Raw genomic sequence first — 21,431 nt, forward strand, 5'->3', positions numbered from 1 at the left:
AATAATGATGTTCCTGTTCTTGTTGGGTGCATACAACCCACGACCCTACACTTTTACGGTCACTCATACATTTGTGTTTTGGATCCCAGCATTTATTTCCCTGCCTTTACGTTTCATCAACCTCATTTCACAAACCCTCCATCTGTCCCAGTCCCTCGGCGGCAGAGCCACTTAAAGAAACGTAACAGAGTGCCACCGGGATGGAACCATCATAAAGGGGGTCAGCGCTTTTAAGAGACACCTGGGATAGGCCTCCCAGCCTACTTCAGACAGAAGGTCTCTCTGAACTGCCATGTTTTCCAATTTCTCTCGTCCACCTGGAGGGTACAGTAGGTGTGAACTTACGGGGGGTGGGGGGTTGTATTCAGCTGAGGCTGTCAGTGTAAAGAGAACAGAAGACAGGGCTTCACTGAGAGGCCCACAACTATCAGACTCCATAACAAGGTTCAAACAGGGCATTGCAGAAGGAGAATTAAACCTTTTAGTCAGAAAAAACTCCTGGCTAAATACTCTAGGTATACTTTAATATTCGTACAGTGACATTTGAGTTATCACCACCTTTTTAAACCAACAAGCTTCAACTGAACTCACTAAAGTCAAAATGCATTTGGATTAAACGATTCAGCTTCCCACTCCTTGCCTCAGGTAGTCTCCTTAGTACAGAAGTAATAAAGCTGAGTTGGCCCACAGGTCATCTTTGGCAGTTTATTAGCTGTTATGCCCTGTCACGGCTGTCTGCAGACTGGAGCAGAGGACATACTGTACCAAAAGACAGGCTCTGGCATTCTAAGCAGAAACCACACAACATTTCTTGAAAGCCACACATATTGTAGGCCTGCATTATGTTCTTAGATATACAGCATACATCAAAATCAACACAGGGTGTTGGTTGAAGGGAAGTGGTTGAGTGAGAGAGCATCAAACTATATTTCATCTGTACCTTGGCATGGAAAAATACAGTAAATTGGTAGGTCGCTGGTTCGATCCCCGCCCCAGGAGGGAGCCGGATGTGAGCCGATGACTGGAGGGTTGCTGGCATCATATCTAAGGTGCCTACCACTGCCGTTGTGCCCTTGAGCAAGGCACTTAACCCCTAACTGCTCCAGGGGCACCGACTATGGCTGACCCTGTGCCTACAGCTCTGTTCTCCTCCCCTCCACTTTTTGCAAAATCCACCTGCGTAAACCGAGTGGAGTATTCATACTGAAGGTTAGTTACAAAGAAATAAACACTCCCCATTAGAAGCGAAATTAATAAAAAAAAATCATCATTTCACTGATGGAGCTCTGGCAATACAATGAAGTGTTTGTGTCTTACCTGTTTGAGAATCTGTGCAGCTGCAGTGTGGCTGCAGTCAAAGATGATGCGGAACTCCCGGCCTCTCTTCATCTCCTTGAGGAGAGGCCTGGTGTCGGTGGAGTCTATGGGGAGCTGGCGGATCTTTAGTCTGATATTGTACCTGGAGGGGGCCATTATCAGTTCCTGTAGTCTAATAAGACCTTTAGGAAACAAACAGCAGAAAAGCTAACACCAATGTGCAACATTATTCAACAGTGAATACACATATCAATAACGTTTTATAAAATGCTATATGTTGCTGCCTATGAATTGTAATTTACTCATTTTCATTGAAATCAAATTCATCTTCTTCTAGAGAGTAAATCACAATGGGGGAAATACTTGACTAAAGAAAATACAAGATGGCCGCTCTCACCTGTGCTATCGTCATAGACAACGGTGGCTGTTTTCCACTTTAGGAATTGCACTAGGTCCAGAATGGCATAGCTTAGGGAGGAGTAATCTGGGTAAAGGTTGGCGTAAAAGCTGTCCCTGTTGTCCAGAGGGTGGTGTTTCCATCGGACCTGGATGTGTGGCACTTCCAATGCATTGCAGATGGACTGGACGGCATTTGACGATGAGCTATGTGATGGCCCAAATATGGCCACTACGCCTAAAGACAGTTGGTCACAAGCTAGAACGGCAAGAACAGAGAGAAAAGTAACCTCAAAGAATTATCCTGAGCTGTAGCATATTATCCCTTAATTAACAGTGTGGCAGATGTCGGCAATAATTTGATTAGGTAAAGTGAAAAATGTGTTTAGTGACATACAATAACAGTAGAACCTTGGATAAAGACTTGCTAGGACTGAAGTAGTAAACAGTCATATTAATTAATACTTGGTCTAGGCGTACAGTAAAACATCCCACTTATTCAGATGAAGAAATCCTCGTTCAGACTAAAGTTTAGGAATTAATTATTAACTATTACCTAAAATAAACAAACAAACTAAAATTCAGTATGTGATACTGCATTAATATGAACCCTTTGAGACTCTTCAGGAGATTTGCAGTAAGCCTTTAGGTTGCTTTAAGTGTGTTGTTGGCCTGATACTGCCCTTGCCTCCATCCACAGCATGGTGCTGTAACAGTTCCTGGACAAACACTTTGCACTTCACTCACCTTTTCTTGATGCTTCAAAACTATCGTAGATATTAATCCTCTGTATGTCGTATGTTAATGTTGTGTTTGGCAATAAAGTCCTGTTTCTGTTGATGTTATTGACTGCAAATTTAAAGGCAAGCTCCTCAGCACTGACGAGCGGAACAGGTCCTTCTGTTTGTTCGAAAATCCCCCCTGAAAAACAAAGGAGACAGCTACATCAGCACCAGACCAAATGGCCTCAAACCCAGTTGTCTGCCTCTCCGAAAATACGTAAACGTTTTTTTTCACTAAAGACTAGCGGTGGACTGAATTGTGTGAATTAGACCCGGCATTAGATCCGCTCAGCAAACAGCGAGAGTACCACTCCATTTTCAGGGAATGCTATGTCAATACCAACAGCGGCTTTGAAGTCTGGAGCAGTAATGGAACCGAGGAGAGTGTGGGAGAAGAAAATGTCTCCATCAGAACAAGAGCTTAGCCTCTCATCTACCCATTAGGGTGTCATTTTATTTCACAGTAAAACATGACTGTAGCAGATAGCTGGGATTGAAGGGAATTCCAGTTGGCAGGTATCTTTTTTCAAATTAAATCACTCATAGGTTGAGAACGCGATGATGCACCGTCACAGTTAGGTATATGATGAGCATCCCAAGTTACGTACATGTATGTTGTATGTTTTCTACATTTCAGACATTATCACGTTTTTTTCATGTTGCTTTATTTATTTGAAAAGGCCTACTAGTGTAGCTCGAATCTTATCACACCTGAGGGGCGCGTATGAAAATATGAGACAGGAGAGCTCAGAGAAATGAAATGATAGGATCTTCAACTGAGCAAAAAAAAAAAGAGACAGCTGAAATCAATACATCTCCCCCATTAATATTTCAGTGTTTGCCTGGAGACATTGCAGTAGGCCCACACTAGCCCGGTGTGGAGCTCAGTAGCAACACCTGTGGCCCACTGATACCCCCCAACGAGACCCTGCTAGTGGTCAACTGGATCACAGACCTCTGCTGCTCTGTGCAGAGTGGCAACCCAGGAAGCCAAGTGCATTTCACTATTTATGACTCCAAGCCTGCCTCCCCTGGATTGTGGGAGGATGTGATGCATAAACTCCCTGGTAGAAGACGCCGCATTAAAATAAATGAATCCCTTCCATTTCATGGGGAAATCTCATTAGAGTACATTAAGTAATTGCTGGAGTATATACTAATTTGACTGTTAAGAGGATAAAATGTGCATTGCTCGGAAGCACTTTAACAAATTTAATAAACAGGGAGACCCTGCTCCTTAGGAGAGGAAATCCTAGGGATAATTTGCATCGCCCTTTTCAAAATCCTGCCATAAGCACAATGCTTAGGCTTAATATGCTAGGAATATCCCGACTCCATCAAATAATGAGGTATAAGCCCTCCACTTTTTGCACCACAAAATCCACCCTAATAAACCAAGAGGGTATTCACATTGAAGGTTAGTTCCACAGAAATAAATACTCTGTTAGAAACTAAACCATATTATTCGTTACAAAGGGCAAACATAAATTGAGACACAACTTTCGATTTGGGATTTGTTCTTATGAACTTCAGTGAATGGGCTTTGGATTAACATGTTTCCTATTCTTAGCCTTCATCACGAAGGCCCTTAATTAATCTCTAGGGCCATAGCCCAATGCAAAAATCAGCCACTAATTGCAGCTGCCGCTTTTCATAATTTGGCCCTCTGTGAGCATTTACTGGTATCTGCTACATTTAAACAGAAGAATAGTTCAGCCTCAATGAAACAAACTAACAGGCACATCTGAAAAACCTTAAACAACCCAACCTTATCTTGAGAGGAAAAGTTTGACATTATACAACTTTTTCTACTACTTTAAACCTGTTCCTGTTAAATTAAGTGTGGACGGTCAACAAACTGAGCCAAAAAAAACATGAGACGCAATGTCAGACCTTTAAAGAACAATTCACAAACACTACATTCGTTATTCTGCTTGTCCACATTTTTGCATCTGAGGCAAAACACTAAACACTGTTGACTTTGTATGAGTCATTCTGATACTGTGGTGATGAGGGAAAACATTCATAACATTCTTGTTGTATTTCACTCAGTACAACAATTGCTCATTGTATTGTATTTGAACTGGACACCACTGCCTCTTGACAGCGCTGCTCAACACACAAAGAGCTTCTGTTTTTTTCTTTTTTTTCTTTTTTTTGCAGCTTCTTTGTTAAAATGAAAACAGTTGCGCTGAACATTCCAACTGTGTGTAGTGTCCTACTCCCCCACTTTTTAAATAAACTCGCTTTATCAGTTATGTTGAGGTATATTTTCTCTATCACTGAATCTAACAAAAATTGACCAGTTATTAGTACATACAGTAAGTACTGTACAGTGTGTTAGTTTGTAACAATGGTAACACATCGACAAAAGCCAGTGCCGGGGATTTGCTGATCTAATTGGAAGCTTGTCTTCAGCAAAGTCATGATCCCTATTGGAGCAAAACTGAGAAAGGCAGCCGTGAATCTCCACTATGGTGGTTCCTTTGTAAACTCAAACCGCCAATGTCCTACACAGTGTGCTTGGTCACACACTCCCTGCTGCCAAGCAGAGCCATGTCAGAGCTTAAACAATGAACCAATATCATTATGCTCTTGGATAAATGTATGCCAGTCCACTGAATTTGAGTGCACTTCTTTTTTGTTGCCTCTGGGAGGATTCCCAGGCTGCCAGTGAATAGCCTTCCTGCTCCCAGGATGTGCAGAAGCACTCTGCTTTACAATTGGCCTCAAACAATGACCAGCACAAAGCACTTGCACAATACTGCAATATGTTCCTCTTTAATTGTACAGTATGTAACACAAATCAACATGTTCAATAGCCAGGGACGGGTTCTGCTGCTGTTGTAAAGCATTAGGTCCAAATTCATTGAATTGTGTCTTTTTAGAGACTGTCGACACAGTGCACATTTCATGAATTTTTATCCAACTTTGATAACTTTATCCAACTGTGATAATTGATTGTACTCTATTTTGCTATAGACACAGCTATGGCTACATTTGACAACTGATCCTTTTTCCGGAAGCATCCATTCCTCATCCAAACACAAGCATGATTGATGTCTTAATGACACATTAACTACCCCTCCTAACCACTACTAACACACCAACATATGTTCCCGTCTGCTACTGAGTTGATCCACATTTTCATTGTAATGCACAAATCGAAATCCCAAAGCAGCATTTTGACCATGGGGTGCAAGGACCACTTGATGGGCACACAGTATTGTAGTTTTGATTGGCTTTTGGTTGGGTTACTTTACTTTTAGTGAAGTGGGTGATTGTCAGTGAAATGAAGTTAAAGTAATATAATGACACTATTTCCAATATTTCCTATTTCCCAATCACAACTACAGTAATAAAAATGATACTTTGAATGTAGAAATCAATATGATCCAAACTAAATGATACACTTCCAGGAATATAGGGAAGGCAGTGTGTCTTTGAAAGAATATACGGTCATAAGGGGACTTATGGGGCTCCTGTTGGCAATTTTCACACAATCTCCTGTTCACTCAGAAGATTAAATCCTGTGTCACTTCTCAATGTCTGAATACTCTTCGTGAAACACCACTCAAATGAATGTGTTGTAATGGGAAAAGGTTGCGCCAGAAACCAAAATATACAATATTATCATATAAATTACATTTGGCCATATAATGTTTCAGTCCATAATGAGAAACAGGGTTTTAATTCAGTTATGCCCCCCTCTACCTCACTGTCTATATTGAATATACATCTAACTCTATCTATGTTGAGAGCCGTTCTTATTTATTTGATACGATTAGTAATACTCATGCAGCCTTATAAAGTTGTTATATCTCCTTCCATCAGAGGACTGTCAGGTTACAACACATTTGTAAAATCTAATTTTATGCTCAAGTGGTTCTGCTTCTGCAATTTATCGCAGCTATCACTCTCCCCTCTCCCCTCTCCCTCCGTTTCGTTCCCTCTCTCCTCCCCTCTCCCTCCGTTTCGTTCCCTCCCTCCTCCACTCTCCCTCTTCCCTCTTCCCGTACTGTTTTGATCTCATTATCATTCTCAAACATTCTAACCTGATAATCTATCAGGGCAGGATCGGCATCGCCTAGGTTACCTCAGCTCTAACTATGGGGCCTGGGGCTGTGCTCGCCATCCACACACACACACACACACACACACACACACACACACACACGCCTGCAGAAATACCTGGGTTGTTTGCAAAATCCAGGAGCATTCGGTATCTCGCTCACCACATTTGAAAAATTAGCTTGCTGTCGCTTAACAGCAGAGGCCATCGCAGGTCAAATGTCTGAGGGATGGGATACGCCTTATAACGAGGGCTCTGGGATAACCCAGAGGGGTAGGAATTGATTCATAGAACAGTGCTTGTAGAAGGACACAGATGCCCTTTCAACAGACCACAAATCCTCCCGCCAGAACCACCACACAATGCTCAACACACCTCAAATGGACAATACACCACTACAATGTGTGGTACTGAACACCCCCCTCCCCATTTAACGCCCCATTGTTAACACAGAGGTAAATGGTCGCTGTGCCAAAGCCTCACCCCCCCCAGCCTGTTCAATCAAACTATGTGCCAGAGAGAGGAACAATGGTAAGTAAAGCCAGGTGGACAGGGGCCCAGTGCGGTGCCAGCACATCCCCCCCCCCCCCACCCCCCACCCCCCACACACACACCCACCCATCACCACCCTCCTTTGTCCACATAAGGTGGCAGAGGAGAACCAGACCTGCAGCCTTGGCATCTTTTCACAGCTAGACACAAAGGTGGCTTGCAGCAGGACAAAGCCCTTCTCTCTGCATCAACAGCAGCTGGAGACAATGCAACTGATTCATCAACTATGAATATGACCATAAACCATTCCAATCCGAACCGCATAATAATATGGAAAGAACATTGTGGATACCAGTCATAAGTCTAAGAGCAATACATACAATGCATCACCAAAATACACCGATTGTATTCCTCCTCAATCTTAAAGGCCATCTTGTCATTCATACATCTGAGTGCCCCTTAGACACTATCATTCATGCTTCAGATTAGGCAGGAAGTCATTCCAGTTGCACTTACGAGAAGAAATGCATTCGCTGTGGTGGTGCTCTCAGAAACACATTGAATCAGTTTCAGCTAAATATCTGTCACAACAGTAGGGGCCCCACGACTAAATAAAGGGACAGGATGTAGTGGGGGAAAGCGTTAGCTTTGCTTCTCCTCAGACAGCACAAGCAGCATGCTTTTTTATTATTCAGACCTTCTATCCACTTTTCACGCTGCATAACAGCAGTTTGAGTTTGGTTTAACGCTCAGCAATGGAATACAGGAATAGGAATACCTTTCTCAATGGAATACAACTCAATAGATAAAGAGGGGACATTCTCCTCAGAAAACAACCTCCTCTGGGAGAATGTTAACCAGTGTCTGGTGATGAATACCTCTATGTGTCTATTAATTGGGTGTTAAAACAATGCCATCTTAGTAGAGAGAATGGCATGGGTTATCCCAGTTTCCCCCTTGGGGGATGAATAAAGTTGTATCTAATGATGGCACACTCTGTAACTGCATTATCCTGCCAACAGTGTGACTCTAACACTTGTTCGTAAACTGAGAGGATAGGTCCGATGGGGCAAAAGTGATCACTTGCTACTTGGCCGAATGTGTTTACCGTGTAGTACCTAGAGTGCCCACTGGGGAAATAGAAAAATACAGATAAGAGATGTATGGGGGACAAGAGACACCAATCTCACTTGCTTTTCTCTGTACAGGGACAGCGTGCATCATGGGCAAGTCACAGCAGTGGCTTATTCAAAAAGTTGTTACGCCCAAGTCGATAAACGGCAATACAGAGAGAGTGTGAGAGAGAAAGAGTGAAGGAAAAATAAGGGGAGGGGGAAAGGGTGGCTTCAAAGATAGAATCTTGGTGCGCGAGCAGGTCCCTTCATGAGTAAAATGAGCCATGCAAGCATGGAGAATGAGCTTGGTAAACATCCCAGCTGCCACTGCAGGCAGCGGGGTGACATGCCACACTCTACCCCACACAAAACACGCTGCCAAAACATCACTTTCTACCTCCCAGTGCACAACACCTCCCCCTCAACCCCTCAGCCCCTGCACACCAACATCACCCTAAACAACCCTGCCGTGTCAGGCGCGGTAAAAACTAAAACATAAACACTCTAAGATAGAATAAAGATAGGCATTGGTAGGGCAGACATTCCGTAGGGCAGTAGTTAATTGTAGTCATAAAAAACAATTGCTATGCGTTTCTTAATTATCATTATCCCACACACTATAGTGGCTGGCAAGTGAACAGGGTCAGGGAAATAGCAGTGTAAACACAGGCTGCGATGTGGAGGTGGAAGGTAATAGCTCTCAGCAGCAGCGCTGCACCAGTATATTTTTATGTGCATAGTCTATACGATGGGTCAATTTGATAGCTTAGGGGCGTCATTTTCATTATTGGCACTTGAGAGGGCCTTTTAATTCCCAGTGTCACCAACCTGTTGCTGGCATTGACATATCCCGGGGGTTAACTCACCACTGCTGAAAATGGGCTCTAAAACAGTGATCACAAGGTTAGATAACTACTGCAGGTCGCAATGACTTGTGGGCGGTGTAATTGATATTGATTTTACAACTAAGGATGCAATTAATATCTAGGCTGTGTTTAGCCTGTGGATAACACTTCACACTCTATACAATGAAGGGGAGGCTTTGTTTATGTTAGTAATAGATTATTACCAGATAATTGTGATGCCTGTTATGTTGTTTTTACTGCTTAACTAAATTAGAACAGAAGTTTCTGTCCATGACGGGACACAAACTCTCTGACAAGGCTATTATCTCTCTCCACCCCCACTGTAATTGGTTTCTTTTGCCAAAGGGGTAAGACAATAAGAGATAGGAAGTATCTTTTTTATGATAACTCGTTTTACTTTTCTTAAAGGCAATACACACTGGAAAGTATGAAACATTGAATGTGTTACTGCAAAACAGAAGACAAAAAACAAGAGGGTATTATCCAAAGGTGGTTAATGGGTTAGGGTTAGGGTTAGGGTTAGGGTTAGGGTTATGAACATATTTCAGCCAGATCCACGACTTGAGAAGGGAGGAATGCTCAAATGGATGACCGGGGTTGGAGAAGACTAGGTTACCCTGTTTTTCAAGGTGCTTGCGGACAGGGCTAAATATAAAACTGGCCCAGTTATTACAGGAAGGACCGCACACATGCAAAGTTAATGTAGACAAATGAGGGGGAAGTGCGGGGCAGAACGTTTGGGACACCTCTGGCTGGTTTCTGGGACAGGAGGCACTAAAATGGAAATTAACTTTGCTCTGTCTGAGTGCCTTCACATCCCCTGGAACAGGACCAATCATAAAATATCTGAATTCAGGTCCAAGACACATTTTCATCGTCTCATTTTCTGCTGGTATGAGACTGGAAATGATTCCCTCAAGGCATGTAGAAAAGTACATTCCCAGAATTGTTACCTGCACCTCTTCAGAAAAAAAAAAGAATCTGTCCAGCAGTGGTGAACCTGCCTATAAGGTAAGTGTCACTTAGAAATGGCCTTCTGGACATAATTCATCTCATGACAAATATGAGCTGAAATCATACATTTAGTCAGCTCTCCCCACAATCAACAATAGTGGTTTACAAGTATGTCCACATACTGTAGTTGTTAAGTACCAGGGCTTTGCTGCTGCATTATACAGTATATGTTAGGGGGACTGAGGGGAAAACAATGTCATGCCAATTTCCAGACTGATGATTCATGCAGGGTGAGGCTTGACTGTGCCTTCTTCCTCTCTCCGAAAATTGCAAATTAAAACGTGCAACCATTGCCACAATTTCAACACATTATGATTCCCACAATACGACAATCTTTTCAGCAAGGAAAATAATTTGTGTTTTCATGAGAATTAATATGTGCAACACACACAGACACACACACACACGCACGCACATCATTGTCTGTGGAATTCATGCAGTGGTATAAGTTGTGTCCTGAATAAGAACCACTTATTCCAAGACGTGTGGAACAATATGCGCAGAGCTTACATTTTAGTCCCTTTTCAAACACAGCTTGACTATTGTAGGTTTATAATAAAAGCCTGCTGTTTTATCACAGCACACAACCATTATTTCTGAGCACTTTGCACCGTCTTTTCAAAGCCGATTAGGGAGTGTAGAAGGAGGCCAGCTCATCGTTGCAAAGGCAGGATATTTACATTTCAGGGCCATGTGCGCCGAATTTTAATTTGGTTGCCACGATTGAACATCCCGGCTTCTTAGCAGTTTCACACATGAGCGGTTAATGGCTCCCAGGGCGTCCTAAGGGACTCTCCTCATTACCTGATCTGGTCAACTCTGACAGGTGCATCGAGTCTCATCACTGATCTTTGTTCATAGCGCCAAGCTCTCTCTCTCTCTCTCTCTCTCTCTCTCTCTCGTTGCAGAGCTCACAGGAAACACAATCAAAGAAGGGAGGGAAACAAAGCGACGGCTGTAAAGATGCCCCACTCAATGTCGTATGGGAATAATACTAATGAGATCAGTGCCCTTGACAAAAATACACTGTCCAACATAAAATGTCTAAATGATTCCTCTGAATATCCTTGGACGCCAACCAAGAATACCATTAGACCACTTTGAACAAATCCTTTGAGCGTAAGTTTCATTACACAATCGCTGTTAAAGATCCAAGGCAAATGCTGTCTGAAAAATAATTCCGTTTTTTATTTGTTTTCCCATTATTAAATGCATCCGAGCATGTCACATTGTCAACCAATACTCCGCCCTTGAAGCCATGAAAAAATATTTCATTCATAAATATCAAGATATATTTTCAAAATGTTCTCAGAGTGTACTATAAAATCCAATTAGTTTTTTTTCACAAGGTCTTACTCAAACCCTGACCCTAGCCCCTACTTCCTCTCTGTACAGATGAAAACCCCATCTCAACATTGACCTCTTTTCAAAGTGCTAACCTTTCAAAACCCTAATTCATGCACCCACCTCACTATAAGCCCAAATATGTGTACGCAACCACCTATCTGGGCCTGTTCCTGCAGCATGTAAACAAGGAGCCATGCTGTTTATGATGTCAAATCCAAATATTCCAAGTGCCAGGCAGGCATTTAATCACACTTAAATACCACGGAGTGTTCAGGATAATAAAGCATACTACAGAGGAGTGAACAAAGACCTTGATTCCATTGGTGAGTGTTCCAAGAATGACATTGTGGTGCAGTGCTGTTCAATTCAGTTTCTCTTCACTGAATTGAATTGCAATGCAACACCTCCAACCGTCGGCTTGCTCCTATACCACTTATAAACGTCATGAATCTCACGACGTTGGCCTTCATCTGCTATACAGTAACTGAAAATAAAATAAATTGCCACCTGATAAGAAAAGATAAAAATAGGCCATTTCACAGGAATGCTTCATTGGAAAGATTAGATTTAGATGTGAACGTGAGGGGTTGTACCTCAGCCGTGCCTTTCCGTCTTCATGCCATGCAAACATGTCTCTCTCTGGCTGCAACCGCTTGTTTTTACATGTCAGTTCTTCCACCCTTTCCTCCGAGGGGATGGTCATGCTTGTTGCACAGCATAAATTGTGTGCTCTGTTTTCTCTGATCCCTGACATGGGCAAGGTGCACACATACACATACACACACACACACACACACACACACACACACCCTTTCTCTCTCAGACAGCTACCTGCAACACCTTGTGTACAAAATAACATGGAGAAGGAGTGCACCTTGTGGATGTCCTTCATATCACAGCCGTGTGTCTGATGAACTGAGGCTGTTACTGTACAGCATGGGAAAAATAAATATGTGTGATAAAATGGGCTACTTGTATAATACCTGTCTACAATACATGTATACAATACATATGTATTAGAAGGGGCACACTGATATTACATGATATTAGTGAAACAGATACCATTCCTCCTGCTGCATCCATGATGAATCACTTAAACATTTGCTATGCCTTATTGAACCACTATACTGTTGTAGCATGGCAGGCGCAATACCTAGGAACTTCTATGTTATTAATTCAACTGACTGAGAACAGATCTGAAAAATAGTGAAAGCTTTCTACAATTCTCTTATCTGGTGTATTTGGCAATGTCCACAGAATACAGTACAATTCCCTAATCACGCAACAGTGCCTATTAGTTCCCCCACCGTAGACCAATCTATACTCTAGTGCATATGACCATTTTTTTGCCTAAAAAATCTGAGAGCAGAAAAACTCTGACTGAGCTGAATCCATACTGCACGCTAGACTCACCTTCTTGTGCAGTCAAGTCTCTAATGCGTTTATCGGCCAGCGCTAATACTATTGATGGAACAGCCGAAAAAGAAAAGAAAATCCCTTGCTTATAACAGTGTCTTGGCTGTTTAGCATTTGTGGGAATACACAGTGGTGGCATTATGGGAGCAGATTATTTGTTTTGAATGAGAGGCAATTCAATACCTCAGGTCCAGGGGGAGAGGGTAAAATGTGTTCCTTGTGCAAAACAAGAAGCCAAGTGTGGCATTTGAGAAATCAGTCGAGGGAGAGGAGAACGGCCTCGGCATTGAATTGAATAATAACAAAAGAACGGCGTGGCCCCATACTCCAAAGCTTCAAAGCTGACAAGTTCATTACCACAGGAAGCTGTATGCCTTGCTGGTGGAGAGCTTTTCATTTTTTATAAAGGCTCACTAGTAAAGGTTTTTTACAATAACTGCACAGTCTGCAACTCTCTGCTGGCCACCGTGAGGATATGTGTCAAACAGAGAATATGTTACTGAATTTAATCTAATTTGTTCCCGACCCACACCAAGCTTTGCTGTAATATAGCAGCTGTCGGACATCAAGGCAACAAAGTTTTAGTTACATTATTTAGCTTGGGGGATATTGGATGCCCAATGCATGCAAAATGCATTTTGATGTATGGACATGAGTCCAAAATGCAGTTTGTGTTGATTAAGCAGCATTAGGGCATATTTAGTTACAGTAGCATGCCTAAATAAGAATAAGAGCCAAAACTAAATTGAGCAGCCGATGGACCTCCGCGGGAGCCCCATGCGGAGGTGTGTATCGGAGCGCCAGGGCACGAAGGCAACAGAGACTCCCCCTGTTTGGTGAAGGCCTGCCCTGGTGGGGGCCTCTTGGACTGCGTAATTGTTTTCCCTACCGATCTAACACAGTTAATTGAAGGACATCTGCCAGGAGGGCAACTTTCAAATCCGCATGGCAAATCTCAAGGGTGCTTGTGGAATCAAGAGACCAAGGCAAGCGTGACGCTGGGTCGAGAGAGAGAGAGAGAGAGAGAGAGAGAGAGAGAGAGAGAGAGAGAGAGAGAGAGAGAGAGAGAGAGAGAGAGAGAGGGAGAGAGAGACACACACAGAGAGAGAGAGAGAGAGACACAGAGAGAGAGAGAGAGAGAGAGGGAGAGAGAGACACACAGAGAGAGAGAGAGAGAGAGAGACAGAGAGAGAGAGAGAGAGAGAGAGAGAGAGAGAGAGACACAGAGAGAGAGAGAGAGAGAGAGAGAGAGAGGGAGAGAGAGGGAGAGAGAGAGAGAGAGAGGGAGAGAGAGACACACAGAGAGAGAGAGGGAGAGAGAGACACACAGAGAGAGAGAGAGAGAGGGAGAGAGAGAGAGGGAGGCAGGGCGAGGAGAAACATTGTGTACTTGCCTCCTTAAGGACTTTCACTGCACTGGTTTAGCTACAGTCACTCTAACAACAGTGAAACTCAGGCACTCAGATGGCAGCGAGCTGGTGAACCACAGTACTACAGTAACTACTGTAGAAACATCGACAACGGTTAGTCTACAGAGAAAAGAACTTGGTTTATTCTCCACCATTTACTTGGCACTATCCATAGTTTTACCACACTCACATGCATGCCCAGACATTAATCACACATAACAGTCACCCCATCCCCTCAACAGTTTGTTTATTATGATGGTCCAAATATCATGTTTGCGCGACACACAGATCCTCAACATCAAGCCTCAATGTCATTACCCAAAGGACACTGCACTAAATCATTTGGTGTCGAGTGGAATCATGGGAAAGTCACTCGCAGCTCATTATGTGTGATGTGTACTGTTTCAGGCCCTGTCATTGCCTGTTAACACACTTAATTAACAAGCTGAGTGAGTGACTTCGGGTCACTCCGTAGTGACGTTCCATATTTATCTAATCTAACTAACCTGGATTCAACTGGGACAATGAACCCGAGATCAAATCATGATTGGTTGGAAGATGCCTGCATGCTTGGATCTAGAGGGACGCCACCAACGGGGTAGTGTGATATTCTACCAAGATCACAGGTTAGGACCACACTATCAATCCACAAGACTAATTTGGCATGGGAGATGAGCTATTCAATTATTCATCTTGTAATATTTCCCTGCAAATTAATCCTTATTCATTGTGACAAGGAGAATTGTCAGTTGAAATGATTGCTTACCAGGTAATTTGGACATCATTATTTTTTCAGTCCAGCTGTGGCTTTTATATCTGCTATAAAACAAGGTGTGACCGTTCAGGAAAAGTTTCTTTCAAACTTTAAAAAAAAATAACAAATTTTAGGTAGACATGAGAAAAGGATAGTGGGAAAATGATTGATGTTAAATGTACATTACAGAGTAACTACAGGATTAGCATGCTGGAACGTATTCCCCAAATGGAATGATATGGAATAAAGAGTTGCTTAAATTGAAATCCATTAAACCTTATTCTACATAGAATGTACAAGTATCTCTCATCCCATTACTCTACAACTCCACAGTTTCACAGAGGTAAAAAGCAATTAAGCTTGCTCAGCAAGATCAGAGCCCTCCTTCGGGTGACCCACATTCACCCTAAACACCTGTCGTGAACTTACATCATGGAAACAGATACTTGCAGCATTCTTTGACTTTTCTTTCAGAACATATAAAGGAGATAATTATGCACAAGACAGCATTTTGTCAACACTTAGCAAATGCACCCTCCGTTGACATGCCAACTGTGTGTACGGTATAAAGTGGGTGAGAAATCTATTAATTAGAGGCAACCTGACATGAGAACAGTTGCGCAAAGCATAGGTTACTAATTTGAACAAGGCCTTTTACTTCATAAGATCAATCAAATACAATCTCTAAAAGTATGCTCTTTTCTGTTGTGACAGCTACACAAAATTGCCTGAGAACCAAAGGCAAGTTGAAGGTCAACTTAATCTGTATGAAAGTTGAGTTAAAAAGAATTGATGACAATGATGGGGTCAATGATGTTATGCGCTCTAACAAAGAAGTCAATAAAGCATTCATTAATTCAAGACAGTTATGGACACAATATTATTAACATTTTATGGTTAATAATGATTGATAATGATTTGCTCATCCCCGTATGACAGACACTCAATCATATCGGATCCCCAGATTCCAATTGGTCCAATACCTGAAGCCGATGACTCGACTCTGTGTTGTTAATGATGCATGTGAACATTAGACATTAATGGAATAACCTGCTCACGATTATGTCGTGCTGTTCTAACAGAACCTTTATCTAGCGCACAAAATCACATTAATGCACATAGGAAGAATGAGAATAGAGTATCAACATATTAACCAATTAACAGTATCAAAGGAACATATAAAATAAACAAACTGTAGTAAACAAATGGACGTTTAATCATACGTCTAACTCTATGTGTGTCAAGGACAACACAGGCGACCATAGTGGCCATAGGCTACCCCAAGAAACTCAGATAATGAACGGTCTCTAATCTTCCTTAAATATCCTCCAAACAAAAAGTGAGAGAGGCCGGTTTCTTCTTCCACCAGGCATGCTCATTCAACTGTAAATAGGCGTTCCAGGCTGGGAGAGGAGGCATTGATGACCATTCACAATGGAAGATCAGACGATCACTGTCTTTGTCTTAGCCACATTTAAACACATTTAAATCACATGGCTGGCACCACCAAATCTGTCTGCACTCCAAGTATTTTAATTCAAGACAATTGATATACAGAGCTATTTTGTTTACATCAGGTCATATACATATATATTTTTTTTTTATTTCCTTTCAAATATAACTCACCCTTCAACAACAGAACTCCAAATCTAACACCTTAAAAGCACTACATGTACAAACTGGTCATAGATAAATTGTTATTGAATTTTGCGAGATAAAAGCATTTGATAAACTCAGTACTGTTGTTCATTTGGTTGTGACAGTGCTCTAATTTGACCTTCAGCTCACTACCTGAGAGCTGTACTAATGCCTTGAACACTTACAGTAGCTAGTGGATCTTTATACTGTACATACTGGTGTAACTGTATTCTTCCTTCCTCTCTGAGTTCCTTTGACACCAATGCAGGGTTTACTACAAACATTATTACTGCGCATGTTATTGTATCATTGTGTTCATGACTGTATTCTGTGCTACCACTGTGTTCTATTGTGTTTTCGAAGAGGAGAGCTTGCAAGCAAGAATTTAATTGTACTGTCCTACACTCCCCTGTATCTCGGTAAATAAAACAATACAACTTTGAAACTTCAAACTTGGTGATTATGATCTGTAATGATCTTCGAAAAAGAATAAACAAAGGACTAAAACACAGCACTGGAGCCTGGTACTGCACTCCATCTGAATTTAGTTGGCACACATACAGTAGATAAATATGAAACTGGTACGACATTAATATCACTCTGAAGACATGAGGACGGAAACAATCATTTTGTGCAGGGAACATGCGTCTCCTTTTTTACTCACACCTGCTGTCTTCCTGTCAAAACCCTTCTCTGTACTCTCGCTCCCCCCCCCACACCCAATCCCCCCCCCCCCCCCCCAGTCAAGCTGATTCAAAATCGCAGGCCCCCTATTGTGGTTTGTCAGATGCCAGCCTTAGACGTATTGCGCACCACTGCGTTAGAGTCTCTGGAGCTAACTGTCACTTATTTTTCCCTGTTCTACTCGTGAGAAGAAGAAGGAAAGAAAACAGAAACACCCAGGGTGGAAAGACGAAGGCCGAAGCTGTCAGCCAGTGCTATAAATCGTTAAGACATACACATGTTTGGAGGCTTGTAACATTAATGTCTTCAGTGATGCGGGCATGGAGTACTAGGGGTGGGTTAGGGGCCAAAGGAATGGGGCTCGAAGGCTAGAATATCTACACAGCCTTAACCCCCACCCACCCTCTCTCTCTCTCTCCCTCTTTCTCTCTCTCTCTCTCTCTCACCTCATCCAACCACCCGAGGTGCTGCTGATGTTGGGCCTGTGCAGCCCAGCTGAGTTAATCTGTTTTCTGCATCGGCGGCTTGCAACAAGTCCACTCTCTTTTTCATTAACCGACTGAGGGAGTCTGGAAGACCGGGCAGCGGACAGGAGAGTGAAGCCGCTGTCAGAGTGCCCTGTCTTACCATCTCACATATGAGCACATGCAGCGCCTGCACAGCCATGCAGATTCTGTACAGACAAGAGAGCTGACTTATACAAACACACACACACACAGAGAGACACAAGACATGTATGCACGCATGCACACACACCCACACGTCATGCACATCAGAAGATGTAAACATCAAAGCATACAGACAATGTACATATGTATCTGCACAATACGTCAAGCCAAAACACCCTGAACAAATCTGAAAACACATGAGGAGAATATCCTGAGGCACAAATCACTCAGAGATCTGTTTGTGCTGGGCATCATTTCTATTTCGTTTTTTTTTTTTTCCTCAAAGTAAAAAGCTACCGTTACAGCCTCCTCTATTCCTGAGAATCTGGGGAAAACAGGAGGGATCAGCATCCACGGCCACGAGGTGCCACCATCTCCTCTCTCCATCTGTCTGCACGCTCTTCCGGGGGCTAATTATCCTAATCCCTGGAATACAGGATGCAGGCTGGTGGCACATGCCCGTGTCCCAGGACGCAAGCGTTTTGCCTCCCGGTTAAATGTGGAAATTAATTACCGCCCGCCCTGCTGCCAGTGGGAGGAGGAAGAGGAGAAGGAGGTGGCAGCAGGCCTGTCTACCAGGTGTGGGAGTGTGTTGGTGTGTTGGGGGGCATCCCTCCAGAGCCTGCAGGAGCCAGGGCTGGGGTTCAGAGTGAGGAGGAAGAGGAGAAGGAGGCGGCAGCAGGCCTGTCTACCAGGTGTGGGAGTGTGTTGGTGTGTTGGGGGGCATCCCTCCAGAGCCTGCAGGAGCCAGGGCTGGGGTTCAGAGTGAGGAGGAGCATGGTGCTGCTACCCGCTGTTAGTAACTCCAAGGATCTACTGCATTCATTGCATGAGGCAACTGTCAGCTATGGGGGGAGGTTTTCGTCTTCGTATTATGCAAGATTTCACGAAGATCACCTCATCACACACGATAAAGACCGTTTGATTTATTTGAATATAAAAATGCAGGCACAGGAGGAATATTTTTGAGGAGACTCAGTTCAGCAAGAGTATACAATTACTTTTTGAGGATACAATATCTAGAGGCCAATCCAGTACCGTACTATACCTTGTTTAGTCTAACGGAAAAATAATAAGGTAAGGACCAGAGATACAGTTGTATACTTACAGTATTCAACTGAAGGAGAATTCATCTCATAAAATCATGAAGAAAATAAATATATGTAGACATTATGAAATCAATATGCATCAACATTGCAAAGCCCCAGGGCACAAAGGGACTTGTTCTCATTGGAAGAGGTATTAGCTTTTAAAATGAGGAGCTTGAAATCTCCTCAGTGTCCACTATAGATTTTATAAAAGCTGTCCATTTAGATTATACATATTCATTTATTAGATGCAATCTTTTTTCTTTTTTTTCTTTTTCATGCAATCTTTATTTACCCAGGTTAGTGTCATTGACATAAAATCTATTTTTCCAAGAGACCTGGTCCCCAAACCTGTACTACTCCGACCAACTGGGGGCACTATGTATTTCTGCTAACCCATCTCAACTTATTCTCAGTACTAGACGTACACTCACTGAACACTTTATTAGGAACACCTGTACACTTTCTCATGGTGGAGGTGGTGTAATGGTGTGGGGAATGTTTTCTTGGCACACTTTGGGCCCGTTAATACCAATCAATCATCGCTTGAATGCCACAGCCTATTTGAGTATTGTTGCTGACCATATGCATCCCTTCATGGCCACAATTTACCCATCTTCTAATGGCTACTTCCAGCATGATAATGCACCATGTCACAAAGCAAAAGTCGTCTCAAACTGGTTTCATGAACATGACAATGAGTTCAGTGTTCTTCAGTAGCCTTCCCAGTCACCGGATCTGAATCCAATAGAACACCTTTGGGATGTGGTAAAACGGGAGATTCACAACTTGAAAGTGCACCTGAAAAAATCTGCAAGAATTGCGTGATGCAATCATGTCATCATGGACCAGAATCTCAAAGGAATGTTTCCAACACCTTGTGGAATCAATGCCACGAAGAATTGAGGCTGTTTTGAGAGCAAAGGGAGGCCCTACCCAGTATTCGTATAGTGTTCCTAATAAAGTGCTCAGTGAGTGTATGTTCTCCCTCTGTGGTACACAGGAGGCCTGTCACATGCAGCCATATCGAGTGAGAAGGTAATGGGGGAGGGCATTTCCCCTTGTTGATGCAATTAACCCCTGTGTGAGGTAGCCGCCGCAGATCTGTCCAGAAACAAGGCAACATGTCACTGCTGAGGAACCCACATATTACACCGTGCCCCACATCTCACTTGGTGTGACCCTTAACATTGCTGCAGGAAAAAGAGCAACCTCAGGAGGAAGTGTAGGATGTGAATCTGGAGCACAACAATTTCTCTCAGTACTGCAAAGAGAAACCCCATGGGATGCGATGGGAGCTCTGACTGACTCATATGTGAACTAAGAGAAGGTGTATTATTGGCTAGTTTCAGTCAATCATGGACAGTCTGAGGTCTGCCTGTCATGAAGTTGATAGCATGGAGAAGCAACAATAACTGCATTGTACCACAAATTTACCAGAGAAATAGGATGATAAAGAATTTCTTTAGTCCTGGGCCAGTCCTATCACAGAAGTGATTGACTCAAAATGAAATCTATCATTCTATTACAGATCAAAAAGATGCAGAAAAAATACCAGCCTTTAAATCCTCTATCATATGACAATCTAGTGATGGATTTAGTGGTGCTATTCAGATGTGTTCATAAATAAAAAATGTGTGTGGGTTTTTTTAATCTTTTCTATGTCCTCGCATGTCAAGAAAACATGATGTATTAAATAAACCTCAGTGTGACCTTGAAATGAAAAGTCGTATTTACCAGTGGCATATTGTTATGTATCCTTTAATCATTGCCATCCACAATTTGGTGACAGACAGAGACTAAATAAAACACCATGGAGCAGAGCAGAGTGGAGTGCGGCAGTAGGGATATATATATAATCAGAAGAAGCACTACTGTCTCACATTGTTGAATCTCGAGAGCCCTCATGTTCTCACAGCGCTTCCATGTGTCTTGTGGCCTTGTGTGTGAGATTGTCAGAAAGTGTTTCTTTGACGTAATGTGGAGGTGACCTATGTACCAGATGGGTAATGGGGTCATCTCTGAGCAGGTCGCCACAGAGATAATCAAATCACCCAGCGGGGAGGGGAAGGTGGTGAGACGAAGGTGGCGGGTGTCAGCGGTACCATGCTCTTTACTGCCCAGACATGTTCTCTTCATAAAGCCCACAGGCTATAACTTATCCTCGCTGTAAAAAAGAATAGAAATATTTGTATGGTGGGAATACAGCATCTCCCATCGGTATTTTTCCAGTGTGTCAAAATCATTATCCGGGCAGTTGTTGATCCACTATCTCCAACTGAGCAATTTCTCGAAATGAATAACGGAACATAGACTACTAACATTCCAAATAGTTGCTGAATTCATCTCTATGAGTGACACTGTATGTCATGC

At 42.7% G+C, this 21,431-nt stretch overlaps 1 protein-coding gene across 2 annotated transcripts in view; it reads right to left on the minus strand.

Annotated features, from left to right (window-relative positions):
• The window catches only part of grik3 (glutamate ionotropic receptor kainate type subunit 3), a gene marked incomplete at both ends in the record, with an annotated part of 76,423 nt that overhangs the window by 32,576 nt on the left and 22,416 nt on the right, over positions 1-21,431 (minus strand). For both annotated transcript variants that reach the window (XM_083679717.1, XM_083679718.1), the window contains 3 exons: positions 1,318-1,499; positions 1,715-1,972; positions 2,461-2,634. In XM_083679717.1, coding sequence (XP_083535843.1) covers positions 1,318-1,499; positions 1,715-1,972; positions 2,461-2,634 — 614 coding nt within the window. The remainder of the gene's footprint in view (positions 1-1,317; positions 1,500-1,714; positions 1,973-2,460; positions 2,635-21,431) is intronic.

This window comes from Argentina silus, assembly GCF_951799395.1.
Source record: "Argentina silus genome assembly, chromosome: 10".
NCBI classification, from domain to species: Eukaryota; Metazoa; Chordata; class Actinopteri; order Argentiniformes; family Argentinidae; genus Argentina; species Argentina silus.